Source organism: Apteryx mantelli, chromosome 4, assembly GCF_036417845.1.
Source record: "Apteryx mantelli isolate bAptMan1 chromosome 4, bAptMan1.hap1, whole genome shotgun sequence".
In the NCBI taxonomy this organism is placed as follows: domain Eukaryota; kingdom Metazoa; phylum Chordata; class Aves; order Apterygiformes; family Apterygidae; genus Apteryx; species Apteryx mantelli.
The window spans coordinates 49,366,863-49,384,239 of record NC_089981.1 but is presented as its reverse complement, the minus strand read 5'-3'; the positions used below and the strand labels follow the sequence as shown (position 1 = coordinate 49,384,239).

At 45.2% G+C, this 17,377-nt stretch overlaps 1 protein-coding gene across 1 annotated transcript in view; it reads left to right on the top strand.

Annotated features, from left to right (window-relative positions):
* The first annotated feature begins 456 nt into the window (after nt 1–456).
* Nucleotides 457–17,377, top strand: part of PAPLN (papilin, proteoglycan like sulfated glycoprotein) — a 29,763-nt gene continuing 12,842 nt past the window's right edge. The window contains exons 1-14 of the mRNA XM_067295672.1: nt 457–555; nt 3,107–3,222; nt 4,617–4,677; nt 4,964–5,066; nt 6,018–6,148; nt 6,490–6,613; nt 7,390–7,470; nt 8,675–8,847; nt 9,448–9,571; nt 10,702–10,828; nt 11,541–11,606; nt 13,641–13,848; nt 15,651–15,827; nt 17,145–17,301. Coding sequence (XP_067151773.1) covers nt 457–555; nt 3,107–3,222; nt 4,617–4,677; nt 4,964–5,066; nt 6,018–6,148; nt 6,490–6,613; nt 7,390–7,470; nt 8,675–8,847; nt 9,448–9,571; nt 10,702–10,828; nt 11,541–11,606; nt 13,641–13,848; nt 15,651–15,827; nt 17,145–17,301 — 1,747 coding nt within the window. The remainder of the gene's footprint in view (nt 556–3,106; nt 3,223–4,616; nt 4,678–4,963; nt 5,067–6,017; nt 6,149–6,489; nt 6,614–7,389; nt 7,471–8,674; nt 8,848–9,447; nt 9,572–10,701; nt 10,829–11,540; nt 11,607–13,640; nt 13,849–15,650; nt 15,828–17,144; nt 17,302–17,377) is intronic.

Here is a 17,377-nt window from a genome sequence, read left to right as displayed (position 1 = left end):
GTGGATTTTGCTTTCCATCGAAGGAATAAAGGATGCTACTTCTGTAGCAGGGATATTAGAATATTTATCACATTAGTGTTTGTCAGAGAAGGGCTTTCTATCCTAATTGCTTTCCAATAATCTGACTTTCAAATGCTTCTCCTTTGGATTTTTATCTATGTATTTTCTTCTCCCTTCTGCTGACTGAAAGGTTCCTTGTTTCCAGGGTAAGTTAATACTGTTCCTAAATCAGTCAGTTGATATAAAGGAATAAAACTGCAGAGAAACAGAGTGGTAGTATGTTTCATTCTTTGGGGAATAAGGGAGGAGGGATTACAGAGGGGAGAATTAGGGGCCTGAAAAAAAAAAAACTAGAAAAATAAGAGTCCTTGCTGAAAGCTAAAACTCTATAGACAGGATTACTTCTGGAAAACCAAATGAGAATGCAGAAGACAAACACCAAGCTGAATATTTGGAATGGAAGAATGGGAGAAGAGTTTGGCAAAGGACCAGGGAGATGCTGACTTGAAAGAGAGAAAGTATGTGGAAGCAGCTGTAACCTGGGCAGTGCCATTGGTGAGCAGAGTGAAGGCAGAGTTAGTCTGAACCAGAAGACTCATCCTGAAAGATTTTGCTTGCAGAGGTATTAGAAAGAGTTGCACAAAACTTGCATGAAGGAAATTGAATAGTACAGGCCCAGTAGAAACAGCGCTTCATATTAGAGCAATGTAAGTAATAGCCAGGCAGTATTTTGGGTGACTCTGCAACTAGATAGTTGTGCATGATTTGGTAACAACTGCAAAAATACAGTAGGATGACATCTCTGACTGTGTTGCTCTGCCAGCAGCAGGAGAATTATTCTGTAAAGGAGGGTGAGAGAAAGAGAGGAAACAAGGTTGTAACTCAAAGACTTATGGTCAGACAGGGAGTATGTTAGAAAATTACAAAACAAGGGACTATTAACCCACACGTATTGCCAGTGTGTTGCCAGCATTGGAGTCATTTGATAATTTATTAGTCTAGCTCCTATTTCTAGCAGAGAGCTGGGTGTTTTATGTAAAAGTGGTTATCAAAGTGAAGTGCGAATTATGTTCTTCTTAAAGGGCCATGTGCCTCCTCTGTCTATAGGCCTTGGGAAGTGAGCTGGGTGGGTGGAAAGTGCAAGCAGCAGTAGCGTTATTATGCCTGCTGTGGTGGTTTTTCTCCGTTTCTAGCATGTTCCTCAACCCCAGGAGAAAACACATAAGATGGCATTTGCTAGCTGGGTGATCATCAGGGAGTAGCTCACATCAGGATGTGGGGGGGGGGGGGGGCAACAGGAGGGAATGGAAACAGAGCACAAGCAGGGAAGTGTGGAAAATGGGGAACAGGGATTGCCCTACGCAAGTCAAAAGGGGCTCTGTGAAAATAAGGGATAGACTGGGAGCCAGACCCAGAGTTTATGACGATCTGGGATATTGTGTGGGTGGAAGGGAGTTAAACTACATCTCAAGAAAATTTTACCTTTTGTATTCAATAACTGGTTGTGATTGCATACCAAAATAACAACCCTAATCTGAAATAACCATGTTAGGATTGGCTTCCCTGAACCAGCAAGCAGTGAAGCTGCACTGCAAATAGAACCTGACATCTTGAAGTGACACCAGTTTGCAACACTCAGTGCTTCAGCAGGAACGGACCCTTGGCGTGCAAGAGAAGAGAGGCCTGAATTTCCCAAGGACACATGTGTTGGTCTCACTGCACAGGTGTTGCAGTGACAGGATACACAGGGTTGATAGTCTTTTGTTGTTTTTTCAGTGCATAACTATATGTAATCTGCAACCAGATTACTATATAGATTCATGTTTAAAATAATGGGGGGGGACAGACAACTAAGTTCCCAGACATGCAGCTATCTTTGTACTCCTCCTGCCAGAGCAGAAATATGGCTTGTTGTGGTCCAGGGCCTGGGGTCTAGAGTCATGTAACCATAAGCAGCAGGCATTGTGGATTGTCATATGTCGTCAAATGAACTTCACTGCTTTCGAGCAGACTGTTAAAGCTAGAGGGCAAAGGAAATGAAGGATGCAAAGACACAATTCCTCACTTTTCTGAGTCTTTCTGTGCCTGCCCACTCTTCATTACCTCAACAACCTTAATGCCCAAATAGTATGCATTACCTTTTCAGCTGTACAACATATATATGAACAGCCCTACAGGTGCAGCTGCACAGCAGATGCTGTTTTGACAGTGTCATTCCAGAACTCCAATCTCTCCCTGTGTAATCCTGCATTTACCTTCTTTTTCCAAATGGAATTAATCTTGATGCATCTTTGCAATTATCCTTTTTTTCAGGATATTGCTATCTTTTACACTAAAGCCCCATGTCCTGCTATATGTGGATCCCATCAGCATCAGTAGGCCTTATTTTCCTGAAAACGTGATGTTTTATATGCTTCCAAAACAATGTTCTTTTGGGTGGTTTCATTGCACTTGTAACTTCGTATCCATATTATCGTGCTGGTTTCTCTTAACATCAATGTCCAGTCAGACTTTCTAAATACAAAATTAATTAAGGCTGTCGCTGATGATGGCCTAGACCTTGACCTCATCATCAGACACAGTTGGGTAGGGGAAAAATGACCATGTATAGAATTTTGTTGCAGTAAGAAGTGTGTTCCAGGAATTTCCTTACTGCTTGCTTTATTTCTCTTAAGTATCTGGCCTGGAGTCAAGGATTTGAGGATAAATGGCTCCATTGATCTGGTTTGAAGTGGCAGTGCTCATAGTCCGTGGAATAACGGTTTAACTCTACTGCTTCACTGGGAGGGAGATGTTATCTGCTGTCAGATGGTTATTCAAAAGTGCTGAGATTCTCTCTAGGAATAGACAAACAGTTTAAGAGAGATTACAAAGCTGGATGCGCTATGTAGCTTCAGGAAGCTAATACTTCCAGTTATTAAGGCTGGGCTTTTCTGATGTTCTGTTCTCTGCCACCTTTCCTATTAGGCAGCAGTACAACCCAGCAACACAGTCTCTTTTGCAAGAAAACAGATAGGAGCTCTGGATCATTTTCATTGTTTTTTTCCTGTGCTGCCATGTCTATTTGATATGTCTGCTTTTTTTTTTTTTCCCCCCCTCTTTACAGGGTCCCAGGATAAAGCGGCAGTTTGATGTCTGGGGGAGCTGGGGGGAATGGGGCGAGTGCAGTCGAAGCTGTGGTGGGGGAGTCAGTTTTCGGCAACGGCGCTGCTATTCCCAAAGGTGAGGGGTACCCTCTCTTTTCTTTTTTTAAATGTGTTTTTCTGTCACTGAGCTCCTGTACATATGGTCCAAGCTACATCCAGAGGCAAGTTGGTCTACTGTTTATTCCAGGAGAACAGGTCATCTGAGTTCATTTGGACAGGATCCTCAGCTTCAGTCTGTTCACTGCTGTTTTGAATAGTGCTCTTGTCAACATGTCTCTGCATTGGCTCCTGTGCTAGAATACAGTGATTTTTCTGAGATCTGAGACTGTGTAATCAAGAGAAGCTGTGTGATTGGTATAGCAGCGGGTGTTCGATCAAGTCCAGTGTATGCTGGCAGGCCTAGGGGAGAGTTCAGGGCAGTAGGTTTCTCTCCTGAGAGCCAGTGGCTGCGCCAAGAGTTTCTCAGGCTTATGATTCTCAGGAAGGGAAAGTGTCCCAGAGGAAATGGAAGAGAGGAGACATCTTGAGCAGTGTTAACACTGTGCCATCTCATTTGCAGCAGGATTAGGTGCAGTGAGGACAGTGACTGGAACTGCACCTGTTGGAAGTGGTGGACCTGAGAGACCCTACTATGGATAAAAAACAAAACAGGGGGAAAAAAAAAAGCGCCAAAGTTTCAATACCCTGAAAAAAGCAGCCTCTTTATGTTTAGAGAAAGGAGAAGGAGTTTTCTAATACAAGAATCCAGAGTTATTCAGCACTGCTTCTCCCCACCCAGAATAAGAAAATGTCTCTTCTGAAGGCTGCCCATCGTGGTATACACCTGTGTCTTGGTGCCAGGCCAGAATCCCTAAGGGCCTGTCTCTCTGTTTTTGGAGTGCTGAAACGATAGACATTAAAAAGGAAGCAACAGTTGTTGACTTTTCAGATCCATTTCCTCCCTAGCTGTTACTCTGCATAATGCTCAGCTGGAGACATTTGACTGGAACCTAGATAGTTGCACATTTTTTTCATGAGCATGTTTAGCTCTTCCCACCGATGAGTCTGGTGTGTGTGTGAACAGCGGGATAGGTGATGTGCCTACCTATTCTGAATTGGCCACTGTTCTCCTGCCCACAGCATGTTTCTGGTAAGGATGCCTTAGTTGTGCACTGGTAGAAGGCTGAACAAAGAACAAAAAGCTCTGCTTCCATTATGTGGTGAGAACATGGCCATGGGAAACTGAAGAGCTAAACTGCAATAGTTCCTGGTGCATGTCTCATTTGTGCCAGAACACATAGCAAGAAATGCACTAAAAGATGCCAGCTTGCCTTCATACAAAAGAAGCACATTTTAGTTTACCACATTGAGGTTCAGGGAACTGTGTGTTTTGTATGCTCAATGCAAAGGTGATTTGTAGTGATTACTGTGAAACAATTTTTTTTTGGGAGTATTCTTCAGACAGCTTCATGTTGCTTTTCTGTCTTTCAGGACAGAAGGTGGTTCCAGTTGCAGTGGACCAACTCAAAGCTATCGCTCATGCAATATTCAGGTACACTGCTCAGTTTGTGCTCTGTTTCTTGTTTTTGCTGTCCTGTTGTTCCTCTTCTCAAACATCATCATTCTTGTTCAGAAGTAACATGCCACTGTTAGCTCTTCTTTCTCTGGCATCGCTGGTGAATGCTATTTGACAGTACCACTCCAAAAGCAGATTGGTCCCAGGCTAGGATTTGTGCACCTGATTCTGTATGGGAATCAGGAGGGATGCTTTTTAGTTGTATACTTAATATTCCTCTTTTTCATAATGGCCCAGTGCAACCTTTCTCTTCTTCAAACAGAGCTGCCCAGAAGGTTCCCGGGATTTTCGGGCAGAGCAATGCGCAGAGTTTGATGGGACAGAATTCCAAGGAAAGAAATACAAGTGGCTCCCATATTATGGAGGTAATGACAAACATGTACAGTTAATTTTCATCTCTGACTATCAACAGTATGTTTTGAAGTAACTTAAATGTGTTTGACTACAGTATCCTAGCAGATTACTTCCCTAGCTGGAGTGGCGGGAGGGGTTTTGGTGTCGAAAAAACCTTTTTGCCAGCAATAGAGCATTGCTACCATTAAGACTCTAGATGTGCAAACCAAGAGACACCTCCCATTACAGCAATATGTAGTTGTCTCTTGTAATGGCTTTTCTTTCAGAAACGTTGCTCAAGATAGCTAGAACTGGCTGCAGCGAAGTCCTAAAGTCTTAGAGAAGTAGCATATCTGCAGTACCTGTATTTTTCAATATCGCTGAAAGAATATTGACTATGGTACATGAGAAACTGAAATGTGTGCAATTAATGAGTGTTTCAGAAAATGACATGTCTTGCAACTGGCCCACACTTTCCTGAGGTTCCTGAGAAACCAGTTCAAAAGGCAGGTGTAGAAACCAGAGGTCCTTGCTTTGAGCTTTGATGTGTTATCATTCAGATTGCTTTAACAAATTCTGAGAGATTTCAACATGGATTGAAAATTTTGCTTGCTGGTTGTTCAGATAATGGCTCCCTTGTGTTCTGCACCAGCACTTTTTCTCACTCTAGAATACCTTGTTCTCCATGGGAGCATAAGAACAGCCCTACTAGGCACAAACAAAGGTCCACCTGGCCCAATGTCCCATCTCCAACAGTGGCCAACAGAGGTGCTTGAAGGAAAAGGATGAATACCTTTTCCCAAAGTACTTTTTCAGCCCCCAGCATTTCGTGGCCCAGGAATTTGCTCGATATCTGCCACCTAATATCAGCCCACCCTTCTGTTTCTGCTCCTGTGATCTAGAACCAGGCTCCTGATGCATTAGTAAGCGCTTAGCCATACTATATAATGTGCATTTGTGTTTTTTTTTTCCTCTCCTACCAGCAACCAATAAGTGTGAGTTAAACTGTATTCCCAAGGGAGAAAACTTTTACTACAGGCACAAGGAAGCAGTGGTAGATGGGACTACATGTGAACCTGGCAAGCGGGACATCTGTGTAGAGGGAGTCTGTCAGGTGGGTGACCCTGTTGCTTCCTTTCTTTACCATCATGTCTGTCAGTCTTTCTGGTGCTCCTCTTTCTTCTAGTTGGCCATTCATAACACCAGAAAAGCAAAACCATTCAGTTTCTGGGGTGCTGAGGAACATGTGGGCAGCATTCATCTGTCTGTCTCTGATTTGGGATAGAAGGTGCTAGCTCTGTCCTTCCTCTGACAAACCCTTCCCTGCCTTCTCCTGACTTCCCAGACTCCCTAGATTCAGGTTTTCTCTTTGGATCAGTGCAGCTTATGTCTCTTTATTCCTTCTTTCCTCCCTCATTATGGTTTATTCACATTGAGGCCCCTGTGCTCTGACAGGCCGTTGGCTGTGATAACATGCTGGACTCTGCCAAGAAGGAGGACAAGTGCCTGCAATGTGGAGGAGATGGCAGTACCTGCTATAGAGTGAAAGGCAATTTTGATGTAGCCAGCCTCCCCAAAGGTACAGATGTAGATAGTTCGGGCAGGCAAGAAGGGGAGAGTTAAACCTAAATGCAAGCTGCTGTAAGGGCTGGTGGAGATACCTGCTTACATGATTGATGTAGGCAGGCTTGGATGTTCACTTGAAGAGTCTAGCTGTATGGTATCTGGCTCTTTAGCTGCTTTAGTATTAGAAAATGTGTTCATTGCATTACCCTGGGAATCTCTTCCTTAATCTCGATACAGACTGATATACTTCCCATGCTGCTGATATCTTTCCCTGCTCAGTCTCCAGTAGATGCTATAAATGCATGATATGGATATAGCTACATATATCCTTCATAAAACTCCCCCTGTCCAGTGTCTTGGCAGCCCCACCAGGTTTGGTGCAAGGCTAGAAATGGGACTAGAATCTGCATCTTCTACATTTTGCCAGTTTTGAGCAGTTTCACGATAACTGCACTGTGGTCAAGTCTCTGTGTTGAGCTCCAATATGGTACTTAGAGAAATAACTAAGATTTTAAATTCTAAAAACTAGACTTGGTACTAATGCCTGTGCTTACTCTTCTGAGGTGTGGTTGCAACTTTTTGTGCAACCGGACATGGACTGGGCCATGGATAGTTTTGGGTGAAGCTATTGAGAATGCAGATAAAGTGACAGCTGAAATGCTTCAAGCCACCATTGTAAAGCTCATCCATTTGTTCAGGCACCAATGAAGCTGGGAGCATCTTTGGCATAGAATAATGACTGTGTGTCACACAGTTAGATATTGAATAATATCCTTCATTTTTCTTCAGGCTACAGTCAGATCTTCATCATCCCCATGGGAGCCACCAGCATCCACATTAAGGAGGTTATGCCCAGCAGGAACTTTCTGGGTAAGACTGACATCAGAACCTGTGTTTCAGTCCATTTGGATTCAGTTCAGATTTGGTTTTCAAACACACTGGGCTTTGGGATGTTTGCCTTGAGGTCTTGACCTGGCAGAGGAAAGAACTCTCTTGAAAATCAGGGTCTGAATATTGAGTACCCCTAAAATGTTAGGGATGCTCAGTTCTGGGTTTCGGGTTTTGCTCATTCTCTCTTCTGTGATCGTCATGGTGTTGGGTGGGGAATAAAAAACCCAACCACGTTCAGACTTCCTACCCGGAAGGGAGTCTTGCTGATATAGCAAAATTTGGTATGAGTTCTGCTGTTTGGTTGGTAAATGCAATCCCCAACTCCTCCTGCCACCTAAAAGTTTCAGCTTCTTTTCCCTATAGATATCTTCTGGGTATTCTTCTGTACAATCTCAAACTCTGGACATGCTGCGAAGGACAAAAAGGAAGGGGCAATGTCCTTGTCTAGCTTTCTGGGCAAGGCTGAGGAGATTGCAATGGTGAAAGTGAATACTTTTTTGCTTTCTGACCATTGTCCAATGCTTTGGACAAATAAGTCTGGTGATGTTTTCCTTTGTGTATTACTGTATGCAGCACAAAAGTCTTTGTCTTCTGAACAGAACATGTGATGACCAAGATAGTAGTACAGAGGGTGTGGTGTGTAAATGCATCTTAACATCTGACACAGGCTGTGCCCCAGTGGCTAATGGAGAGGAATGCAGAGACAGGGCTAGAATCTGCTGGAGGGATTTGGCTGTGTGGTGAAAAAGTGCTTGGTTTGCAGCAAAGCCTGTCAAGAACCACTGTCTGAACAAGGAGCCACCCCTGGCAAGAGAGCATTAGTGGGGGGACAGCACTGTCAGAAGATGATCACCTTTATTTGCCACGCCTGTGATGCAATGTTGAGCGAAAACAGGAGTGTCCCTCTTGAGTTCTTATGGACTTCTTTTGATGCATGAATTTTTGCTATGTTAGTGTATGCTGCTGTGTTAGCTTGTGGTCAGTCGCAGCTCAGAAGGTTGCAATACTGGTGCAAAGGAGCTAGGGTTCAAAAGGCTGAGCTGAGAGCTCTGTGGATTGCTGATACCCTGAAAGTCTAGGGCAGGCCCTGTCACATGGTTTCTAGAGGAAATGATATCCAGGTGTCAAGTTATAAATGTGTTAATTTCTTACCTTTTCTTCTGTGGCGTATGGGTTTGTCCAGCTGTCAAGAACGTGCGAGGGAAGTATTATCTGAATGGGCATTGGACAATCGACTTCAGCCAAGCACTGCACATAGCTAGCACAGTAATGCACTATGATCGTGGCTCAGAAGGTGATCTGGCCCCAGAACTCCTCCATGCCAGGGGCCCCACCACAGAACCATTAGTCATTGAGGTAAGTGACTGTACCTGCCCCCTACTGATATGGTTGCTCTCTCCCTTTTCAAAGTTGCCCTTGCTTTGTGCAGAGAAAGTCTGTCGGTGTGGACAGGGTGGGGAAGACTCTGGAGGAATGACTGGGCTCCGGGCAATTTTATAAGGTTGCAGGCCCCCAAGCTACAGCAGGGTGCTTTTTTTGCAGAAATCATACTGCTTTCTTCTCTGGTTCTGTTGCCCAAAAGAAGCAGGGCAAGGCTTGATTCCTGCCTCTTCCATTGGGTTCTGAAGTAAAAGATAGAAGAGGAGAGAGCATCCAGCATAGAAAGGGGTTGGGGCAGGAACTGCTTGTTATAGCGTGTTGTAGGCCAGGCCAGGATACTTACTGTTACAGGAGCAGCTAGATCTTCTGGCTCTGAGAAAGATGAATGCACCCTTCTCTGGAAAATGAGATGCTCTCTAGAGTATCAAGGAAGGCAAGGAGAAAATACAGCACAGAGAATAATTACTCCCTGAACTGGAGAGAGACAGGTCTGCATGAACCCTGAGGCATGGTGGGCAAATGCTGTGAAAGAGAAGACTGTTGCTGTTTTCTTGACTTTATCCCATGCTTTCATAGCTCATCAGTCAGGAGCCAAACCCAGGGGTACAGTATGAATACTACCTGCCAGTGCAAGGACCGAGCTCAGGTTACAGCTGGAGCTACAGTTCCTGGAGTGAGTGCAGCTCTGAATGTGGAGGAGGTAAGGGACCCTGGTCTCTGGCGGTACGCGGTTTATATACACTCCCTGCAGGACCGACACTATGTGACTGTGTGCTGCCCTCTGCAGCTGCTTCCCAGCAGTCTTCTGCTGGAAGACAACCTAGCACAGATATCTGCAGGAGACAGCTAATGTTTTGTCAAAGGAGGGTCACACAATGGAGTCACAAGAGGACTTTGTCCCTTGCCTTGTCCTGTCTGGTTTTTGATTTCTTATTCCTCAAACTTTTTACTAGTATCTGTTAATACTCTTCATAGTTAGCCTTTGTTTTCTTTTATTCTGTTTCAGTTCTTTATATTGTTTTCAGGCCTTTTCAACCACTTACTTTAGAGATCCTCCCCAAGCTGACCTGGCCTACATAACCGAGTCCCATCATTCCCTTCTACCATAGCATGGAAGATTCCCTCTCTCTAAGGGGATTGTCAGATCTCTTGGGGTGTCGCATCATGTTCGATTTACATCTTCCATGAGCAGAGCAATGGATTTTAAGAAAAAAAAACAAACCAAAACAAATGAACAACTCCCTCCCCACCCCACCCCCACAAACACCCTCCTAGCTGGTCAGTCTGCAGAGTTCCTACCTGCCTCTTCTTGTCTTTGTGCTGATGGCCATTTCAATAGCTTTTACAATATTGTGGTTTTAGGAGCTGGCGTTGTCCTCGCTGGGCACTGTTATCTTGTAGGAAGCAAGAAGAGTTGCATTTTTCTCCAGTGTCTAGTCTTCACAAGACTGACCTCCTGGGTCCAACGTCTGCTCCCAGTTCTACTGCTGTATACTGCAAACACCAAGCAAAGCTCCTTAATAAGCAGTATATGCATATGGTACTTCCCTTGTGAGTTAGGATCCACTCAGATCGCAGGAAAATGCTCCTCAGCTAAGAGAACTATTGTGTCTCTTTTATTCTTCCTGTGTACTTGCATAATGTGGGGAAGCATCGCTCATACATTTAGTAACAGGCCAAGAATTGCATCTGACTGTTTTCTGGGTGGGCTGTAGGGGGGTGCGGATTCTGCACTACTTTAGGAACCTGTCTTGGCAATGCCAGTGCATTTCAAACCTTGTCCTGGGTGGCTTGCATTGATCAGAATATTCTCTTGCTCTTCTCCTTTAGGTTTTCAGTCGCGCTTGGTATTTTGCACCATAGACAACGAAATTTATCCTGACTATATGTGCAGGAATAAACCACAACCAGACAATAACCGGACATGTGGCCGTCAGGCTTGTCCCCAGACCAAACGGTGAGATTTCCTTTCCTCTTCTGGACTCTGACTTCTTCCTGAGGTGCTTTCAGAGCCAGGAAAAAGAATGACTGTCCCACCACTCCTGCCCTCCAGCATGGTGCTCTCCAAGGAAATGTTTCACTTACTAGAGAAAGCCCAAGACAAAGGCAGGTGATGATGTCACTGTGATGAGCATTTCTGTATGCACAAGGAATGGGCTTGATACGTCCTGTGTTTATTTCATAGACCAATTAAATTTCCTTTCTGGCATATGATTGTGGAAGATGGTCTTCTAGCCTGAGTAGGAGATAGGAGACAGATTCTCTGGTTTTCATTCTCTTCAACTGGAGCCTGAAAAAACAGGAGCAGGCCTGATCTGGTGTCATTGTATGTCATTTCTGCATCCCCAGTGTCCTGGCTCTTAGGGAGGACTGACCCCTGCAATTTTTTCCTTCTCTAGCACTTTCAAACTCCTTTACCCAGCCATTTCCATCTTGTCCCTTGCTGACATTGCCTCACAGCTGGCTTCACTTAGTTCTTATATGAGCATCCAGAACTGTAATTGGAGCCCAAACTGTGTATCTCACTGCATATCTAACGGGTTTAGTGGAGGCCCGTGAGCGTGTTGTTGTGGGGGGAGGGCATTTGGAGACCTGAGATCATTTTTGAATACATGGTAGCCTGTAGCTACTTGCTTTAAGTCCCTAAATCCTTTGTTCTGTGTATAAAGGACTTCTCGCATCTATCTGCCGCAAGCCTGGAACCACAGTGGAGCACAGACCTCTCAGATGAAGAGGTAACATGAAGGAGATTACAGAAAGCACAGGAAGGCAGCTGGTCTCTTTTGCTCTCCACATAGTTGACCGCTGAAGCCTGTGGGAATGTGGGAGCTTTCCTTTTTGGCACTAGTAGTAGTGGTGGATGGTGCTTTGCTTTTGATTCTTGCCTGTGAAAATGATGGTGGAGGGTGCTGGCTGGCAGCTTTGCTTAGGTGGTTGTTAGTGTTCCTGATAACTTGACTCTTCTGGGACTGAGAAGGGGACAGATTCTTCATAGCTTTTAGCTTCTTATGCTGATAATTGTTGCTTTTTCTCTGGAATCAGGGTGGAGAGGGGAAGGGCTGTTCTGGAAGATTTTTGCTTGGTTTATCACAAAAAATGAAAGAACAGAAAGGAGAAGAGAGCATGATGGATTTGGGCTATTGAAACATTGGCCAGGATGCCAGAATGCCATGGCAAAAGTCTCCAAGTTCCTCAGCTCTTCTTTTTATGGCATGGGCTCTACAGCAGGCAGAAAAGTGCCTACATGCTGTGCAAGTATGTGCAAGGATGTGACGGATACAATGCTACAATGTCCACTGAGGTACTAGAAGTAAAAAAGATTAAAAGGTAAACAGTTTTCCTCCCAGTAAGCTGCTAATAGCTTTGAACTTGCCATGCTTTGCCCTCCAAGGAGGGCCTAATCCTTATGGTTGACCTTGCCTTACAAAGGGCATAAAACAGGTGTGGAAAAAGATGTCTTGAGTGGCAGTTGAAGGAAGCTGTAGGTAAGTCCATCCAGATGTTGCAGTCTTTCTAAAACCTTACACATGCTTTACAGGAGGCAGAATAAGTTTTGTTTTTTGGTTTTGTTTTATCCTCACTGGAGCTTCTGCAAAATCTTGATCAATTAATTTGTTTTGAATCCTGCAACTAGACTGCTCTGAATGGCTTTTACTTGCTGTAGTTATTCCCTTTCCAAAGGCGCATCTTATTTTATAGCAAAGGAAAGAAACATGTGGTCTTCTCTTGATGGAGTCTGCTGTGGGGTTTCTGGTAGTGCATGAATGTGGATTGGTTGGCTGAAACTCAGTTTAAGTAGGATGGTGAGGGCAGACCAGAGAAGCAGCTAGAAGACTGGGGGAGAAATTATGAGTTGTCTTCCCTCACTGACTGGGGCTCACCTGACTGAAAGGGGAGGCAGCATCTGACAAGCAGGTCACCATGATGTCCATCCCCTCCCACCACCAATGCCTTTTGACTATGTCCCTCTCTGGAGTCTGGAATGAAACATTATGTTGTCACTGAAGCCCAGCTGTGTAGGCTGTGCTCCCAGCCACCCAGGCAGGACTGAGACACAGGAATAGACAAGGGCAGGGATTTTAGCATCCAAACAGTGTGACTGTTTTGTGGACCTTTCCCCTTATGTTAGTAAGGGTGTATCACTTCTGTGACTGCTTCAGCAACCAAACACAGGCCAACATCTGTTTAAAGTTTTTTGGGCTTTTTTTTGTGCTTCTGTTAGCTTCTGAATTTAGCCAATGGAAAGAATAAACTAGCTTTCTACTGGCTGTCAGTGAAAAGTTCCAAAGCACTTCTGAGGACATCTGGCATGATTTGCAGGCAAAGTGAGGTCTTGGTTTAGGTTTACTGTGCTTCTGATAATGGCTGGAGTGTAACAGGTGGTTAGGCAGATGTGGATTGTTTTTTTTCTGCTGATCTGGATTGTTTTCCTTTTATTCTTTGGTGTTCTGTTCCAGGCATGACATTTTTTTTGCAGACATCAGGACACTAAAAGCCATGGAGAGAGATTTTCCCCCTCTGAGAGCACTATGCAGTTCCAGGGAAACAAGTGTTTTGTAGTTGGGGATTTGCCCCCAGAGTGGGACTCATGCTCTGCATTGCCAATTAAGCTGGGCAGCGCTTGGTCAAATGGGAACTCGCCTCCAACTCTGTTCTGCAAGGGGACACTTTCCTCATCTGACTGCAACAGGGGTAGGCGCTGCCCTGCCCTGTGCCTCCAGGCAGTTTACCTGGACTTCCATTTGTTTGCTTGATTCTGTGACCTGCAGGTGGAAAACAGGGGACTGGGGATCCTGCTCAGCTACCTGTGGTGGAGGCACCCAGACCCGCTCTGTCTACTGTGTGGCCTACGATGGTCAGAGCTCCCAAGGAGTGGTGGATAATGCTGAGTGCATGGCCTTTGCACAGCAGCCTCGCAGCAGTCAGCCCTGCAACATGAGGCAATGTGCAACCTGGAGCACAGGGCCCTGGTCAGAGGTGGGTTTGTGTGGGGGAGACTGCTGCCACTTGGCACCTGTTGAAGGAGGTTCTGCCAAAGTCTGGGGTAAAGAGCCAGGCTCCTTTTCTGGGGCTGTAAGAGGTGTGTGTCCTTGTGTAGGTGGGGTGCAGAGATGTAGGACTTGTCCCTGCAGCACTCCAAACAACTTCTCCAGATAGCTGTCAGCTATGTTCTCCTATGCATACCCCCCTGTTCCTCAAAACTGTGCCTGCCCCTGCACACGCACCCCCATCACATGCCCTCTCTCTTCTCCAATCTCCCAGTCTCTCCCCACTCCTGTATTTTTATCAGACCAACCAGCCCTGGCACTGGCTGAGTGTCTGAGCCAGGCCCAGCAGAGAGAGAGGGCAGGCGTGGGTGCTGTCTCCGTCAGCTGATGATATGCAGCAGCACTCTCCTCTGCAGAAGAGGAGCTTGTGGCTCCCACTTGTGCTAATTTTATTTCCATGCACGTTGCTGCATCAGCATTACTGGACTCTGGACAACAGTGTTAAAACAGTCAGTAAGCAAGATGCTTGTGAACCACTGGTGACCTGCTGTTTGATTGTGTTTGCTCTAGGCTGTGTGTCAGAGCAGGGCTCCTCTGGGCGCAGCTGCACTGTCTGTTGTTAGTGCCTGTGGGCAGCTCTATCTCCAGGAGAGGAAACCCTTCAAATTACATGTGCTCAGTGCTGCCAGCCAGTCATTTAGAAGGCATCTTATGTTCCACAGACTTAGAAAGTAAAAATAGAAGATCTCACTGAATTGTGTCTGGTCAGTCCCTAAGGCACAAGTGCATTTTCCTTTTTTAAAAGCAGTATGTGCACACTTGCAACACCTGACTTAGCATCTTACAACACTACTTTGTGTGAGTGGTGCAGCATCATAAAATGCAACTTCAAGACATGATGTTCTAGACTGTAGAGTCCTTTTTTCTTCTCTTGTGAGATGTAAGGTGTAAATATAGAGATGACTTCAGGGTTGCAGAATGGGAGCACCATTTGTGGAAGTCACCGAGTGTTGTGTTCTTACAAATGGATTCCTAAGTGATTCATTCTGGGGTTCCCAAAACTGACTATGCTTTGTGTGCTCTTAGAAATAAAATGTTAGGGCAGTCCTAGTGAGTGGCTAAGACTCATCTGGGAAGCTCATCTAAAGCCAGTCAGACTTCTCCCAAGTTGCTGCTGTCTGTAAAGAGGCCTTGGTAATTCATGGAGAAGCAGACTGGATTCCAGGCAATACCACTGTGAATTTAACAGGACATTGAAAATGTCACAAAGCAGTTACTAGTATAGAGCTTGGTCACAGCTGCACACCATGGAAGTGGAACACAGGCTCTTTGGGCATAAGACATGAGCAACACAAGAAACTCATCTTTTTACCTTCCCCTGCATTCTTTACCTTAGGCTGATTTTAATCAGGAGTAAAAAACAATAGGTTGCAGGTATTCCCTGCCATTTACTGTGGTTAATGTATTTGGCAATTTTTGTTTGCTTGTATGTTTGTTTGTTTCAAAGTAATTCTCCCTGTCTTTGTCAGAGGGAGAGAGAGAGAAATGATGTGACTTGCCCAAAATCATCCAGTATACCCAAGGTCTCCCTGGTCCAGTTAACCATACCTTATTGTCCCTTCTACATAAACAAATACTCTGCTAACACCCATCTATGAGGATGATTTTTATGATGGTTGCTTGTTTCAGGCATTCTCAAAATGGTACTCTGTCCTAATGTTGGGGTGCAGAGCTTGGAAATGCAAGTGATAATTAGGTGCTTCCTTTTAATTGTTGGGCCCCTTTCTTTAGTGCTCGGCCAGCTGTGGGGAAGGTGTCCAGACCCGGACTGTCACCTGTAGAACGCAGCATGGCTCTCGGGCTCAGGACTTTGCTTGCCTGGTGGAGCCAAAGCCATCAGCCACCCAGCCCTGCCTTCAGGAGAACTGCATCCAGGAAATTGGCTGGCACGTTGGAGATTGGGGCCTGGTAAGCATTGCAGTTTCACGGTTCAGAAATAACTGATTTTATTGTGCTCCTCGCAAACAAGCTTTGATCAGAGCAGTCTGCACATTGGCTGAGACTGGGAGCATGTAGTGCTTCACAACCAGTCCCTTGGCTCACGGTTGCATTGTAACTGGCACTAGTAAAGCTGCAGTTAATCTGCTGCCTGCTTTGTTTGCAGCTGCTACAAAAATAAATCTTTCTGAGGGTGGGATTATAATTTCAGTGACAGTAGCAAAATGCAGCCAGTAAACTGAAACAATCCACTCTTGCTGCTTATTCCTGACTCTTTGCACCATCACCATGAATAGCAGAGCAGCTCATTGACTGCCTATGGCTTAGAGCCCTGGGCTGCAGGACTGGTCATCACGTTTGGTGAAATGGTTTAAAGTACGTTTTTGTAATTGTTCAGATAAACTGTGATTCAGCTGGATTAGTAATGTCTTTGTGGAGGGAGCCAGACTGTTTTCAGCCTGGGAAAAACGCCGAGGGGGAGGAGATAGGGTAAATCCAATGCATCACATGACTTCCAAACACAGCGTTTTCCCTTCCATGCTAGCCAGACCAACTTGTTCTGTGTTAAAACATGTTGCATCTGGTTCTTTGTGTGATGTAGGCAAAGTTTTAATCACACCTAGAAAAGTTGCATACCCTAATCTGATCTTTCCTGGCCCCTGGCTCTCCAATATGAGAAGGGTTCCTGCCTGTATCTGAATGAAAGAGGGGAAAAAAATGCTCTCCCAGTGTTTCTAAAGCCTGCCATGAACAGGTGAGTTAAACAAATACCTCCTCCTCTCTGCTTCCCTGAGTTGATGTTCATGCCTCCTTCATCATCCACAGCTTGCAGTGAGGGAAACTCCAGTTAGCCACTTACAAGGAAGCCACCAGTTTGCTTTCCCATTGTAAACTGGTGCCTGTTCTTGTTGAATGGGGAGTTCACAGTTGATTCTTGCAGCTGGTGGATCCCAGTAGCATTGAGATGCCTCTAGGCGAGGCTGAAATAATTCACTCCTACTTATTCCAACTCCCTGCAACACTGCTGTGAATAGCAGAACAGTTCCCCTGGATGTTGCAGACTGAGCATGGCTTACAGCCCAATGATTCAGGGCTGGGCACAACATTTAAACCATTTGAAATGGTTTAAAGTATGTTTTTGAATTGTTAAGATGAATCCAGCTGCAGTATTGTTTGCCTTGTCTTGGTAGACGGAGCTGTGCTCAGTGTGCAGCTAATTGTGTAGCTGCTGGTCCACTGGTTTTCTGTCTCTGCTGCCTGCTCACTTGCCTTTTCTCTGTGCCCAAGTGTTCGAAAAGCTGCGACTCAGGCATCCGGACACGCCAAGTCATCTGCGCTGACAGCGACTCCAAGTTCTACAGTCCTGAGACGTGCAAAGCCATCCAGCCGCAGAAACCAGCCACACTGGGTAGCTGCAACGTGCAGCCCTGCTACCTGCCACAGCGTGAGTGATGTTGCTAGACACCTAGCTTTTCCTAAGGTGCTCCTGTTTAGGAGTAGAAATTTCCAGGATTTCACAC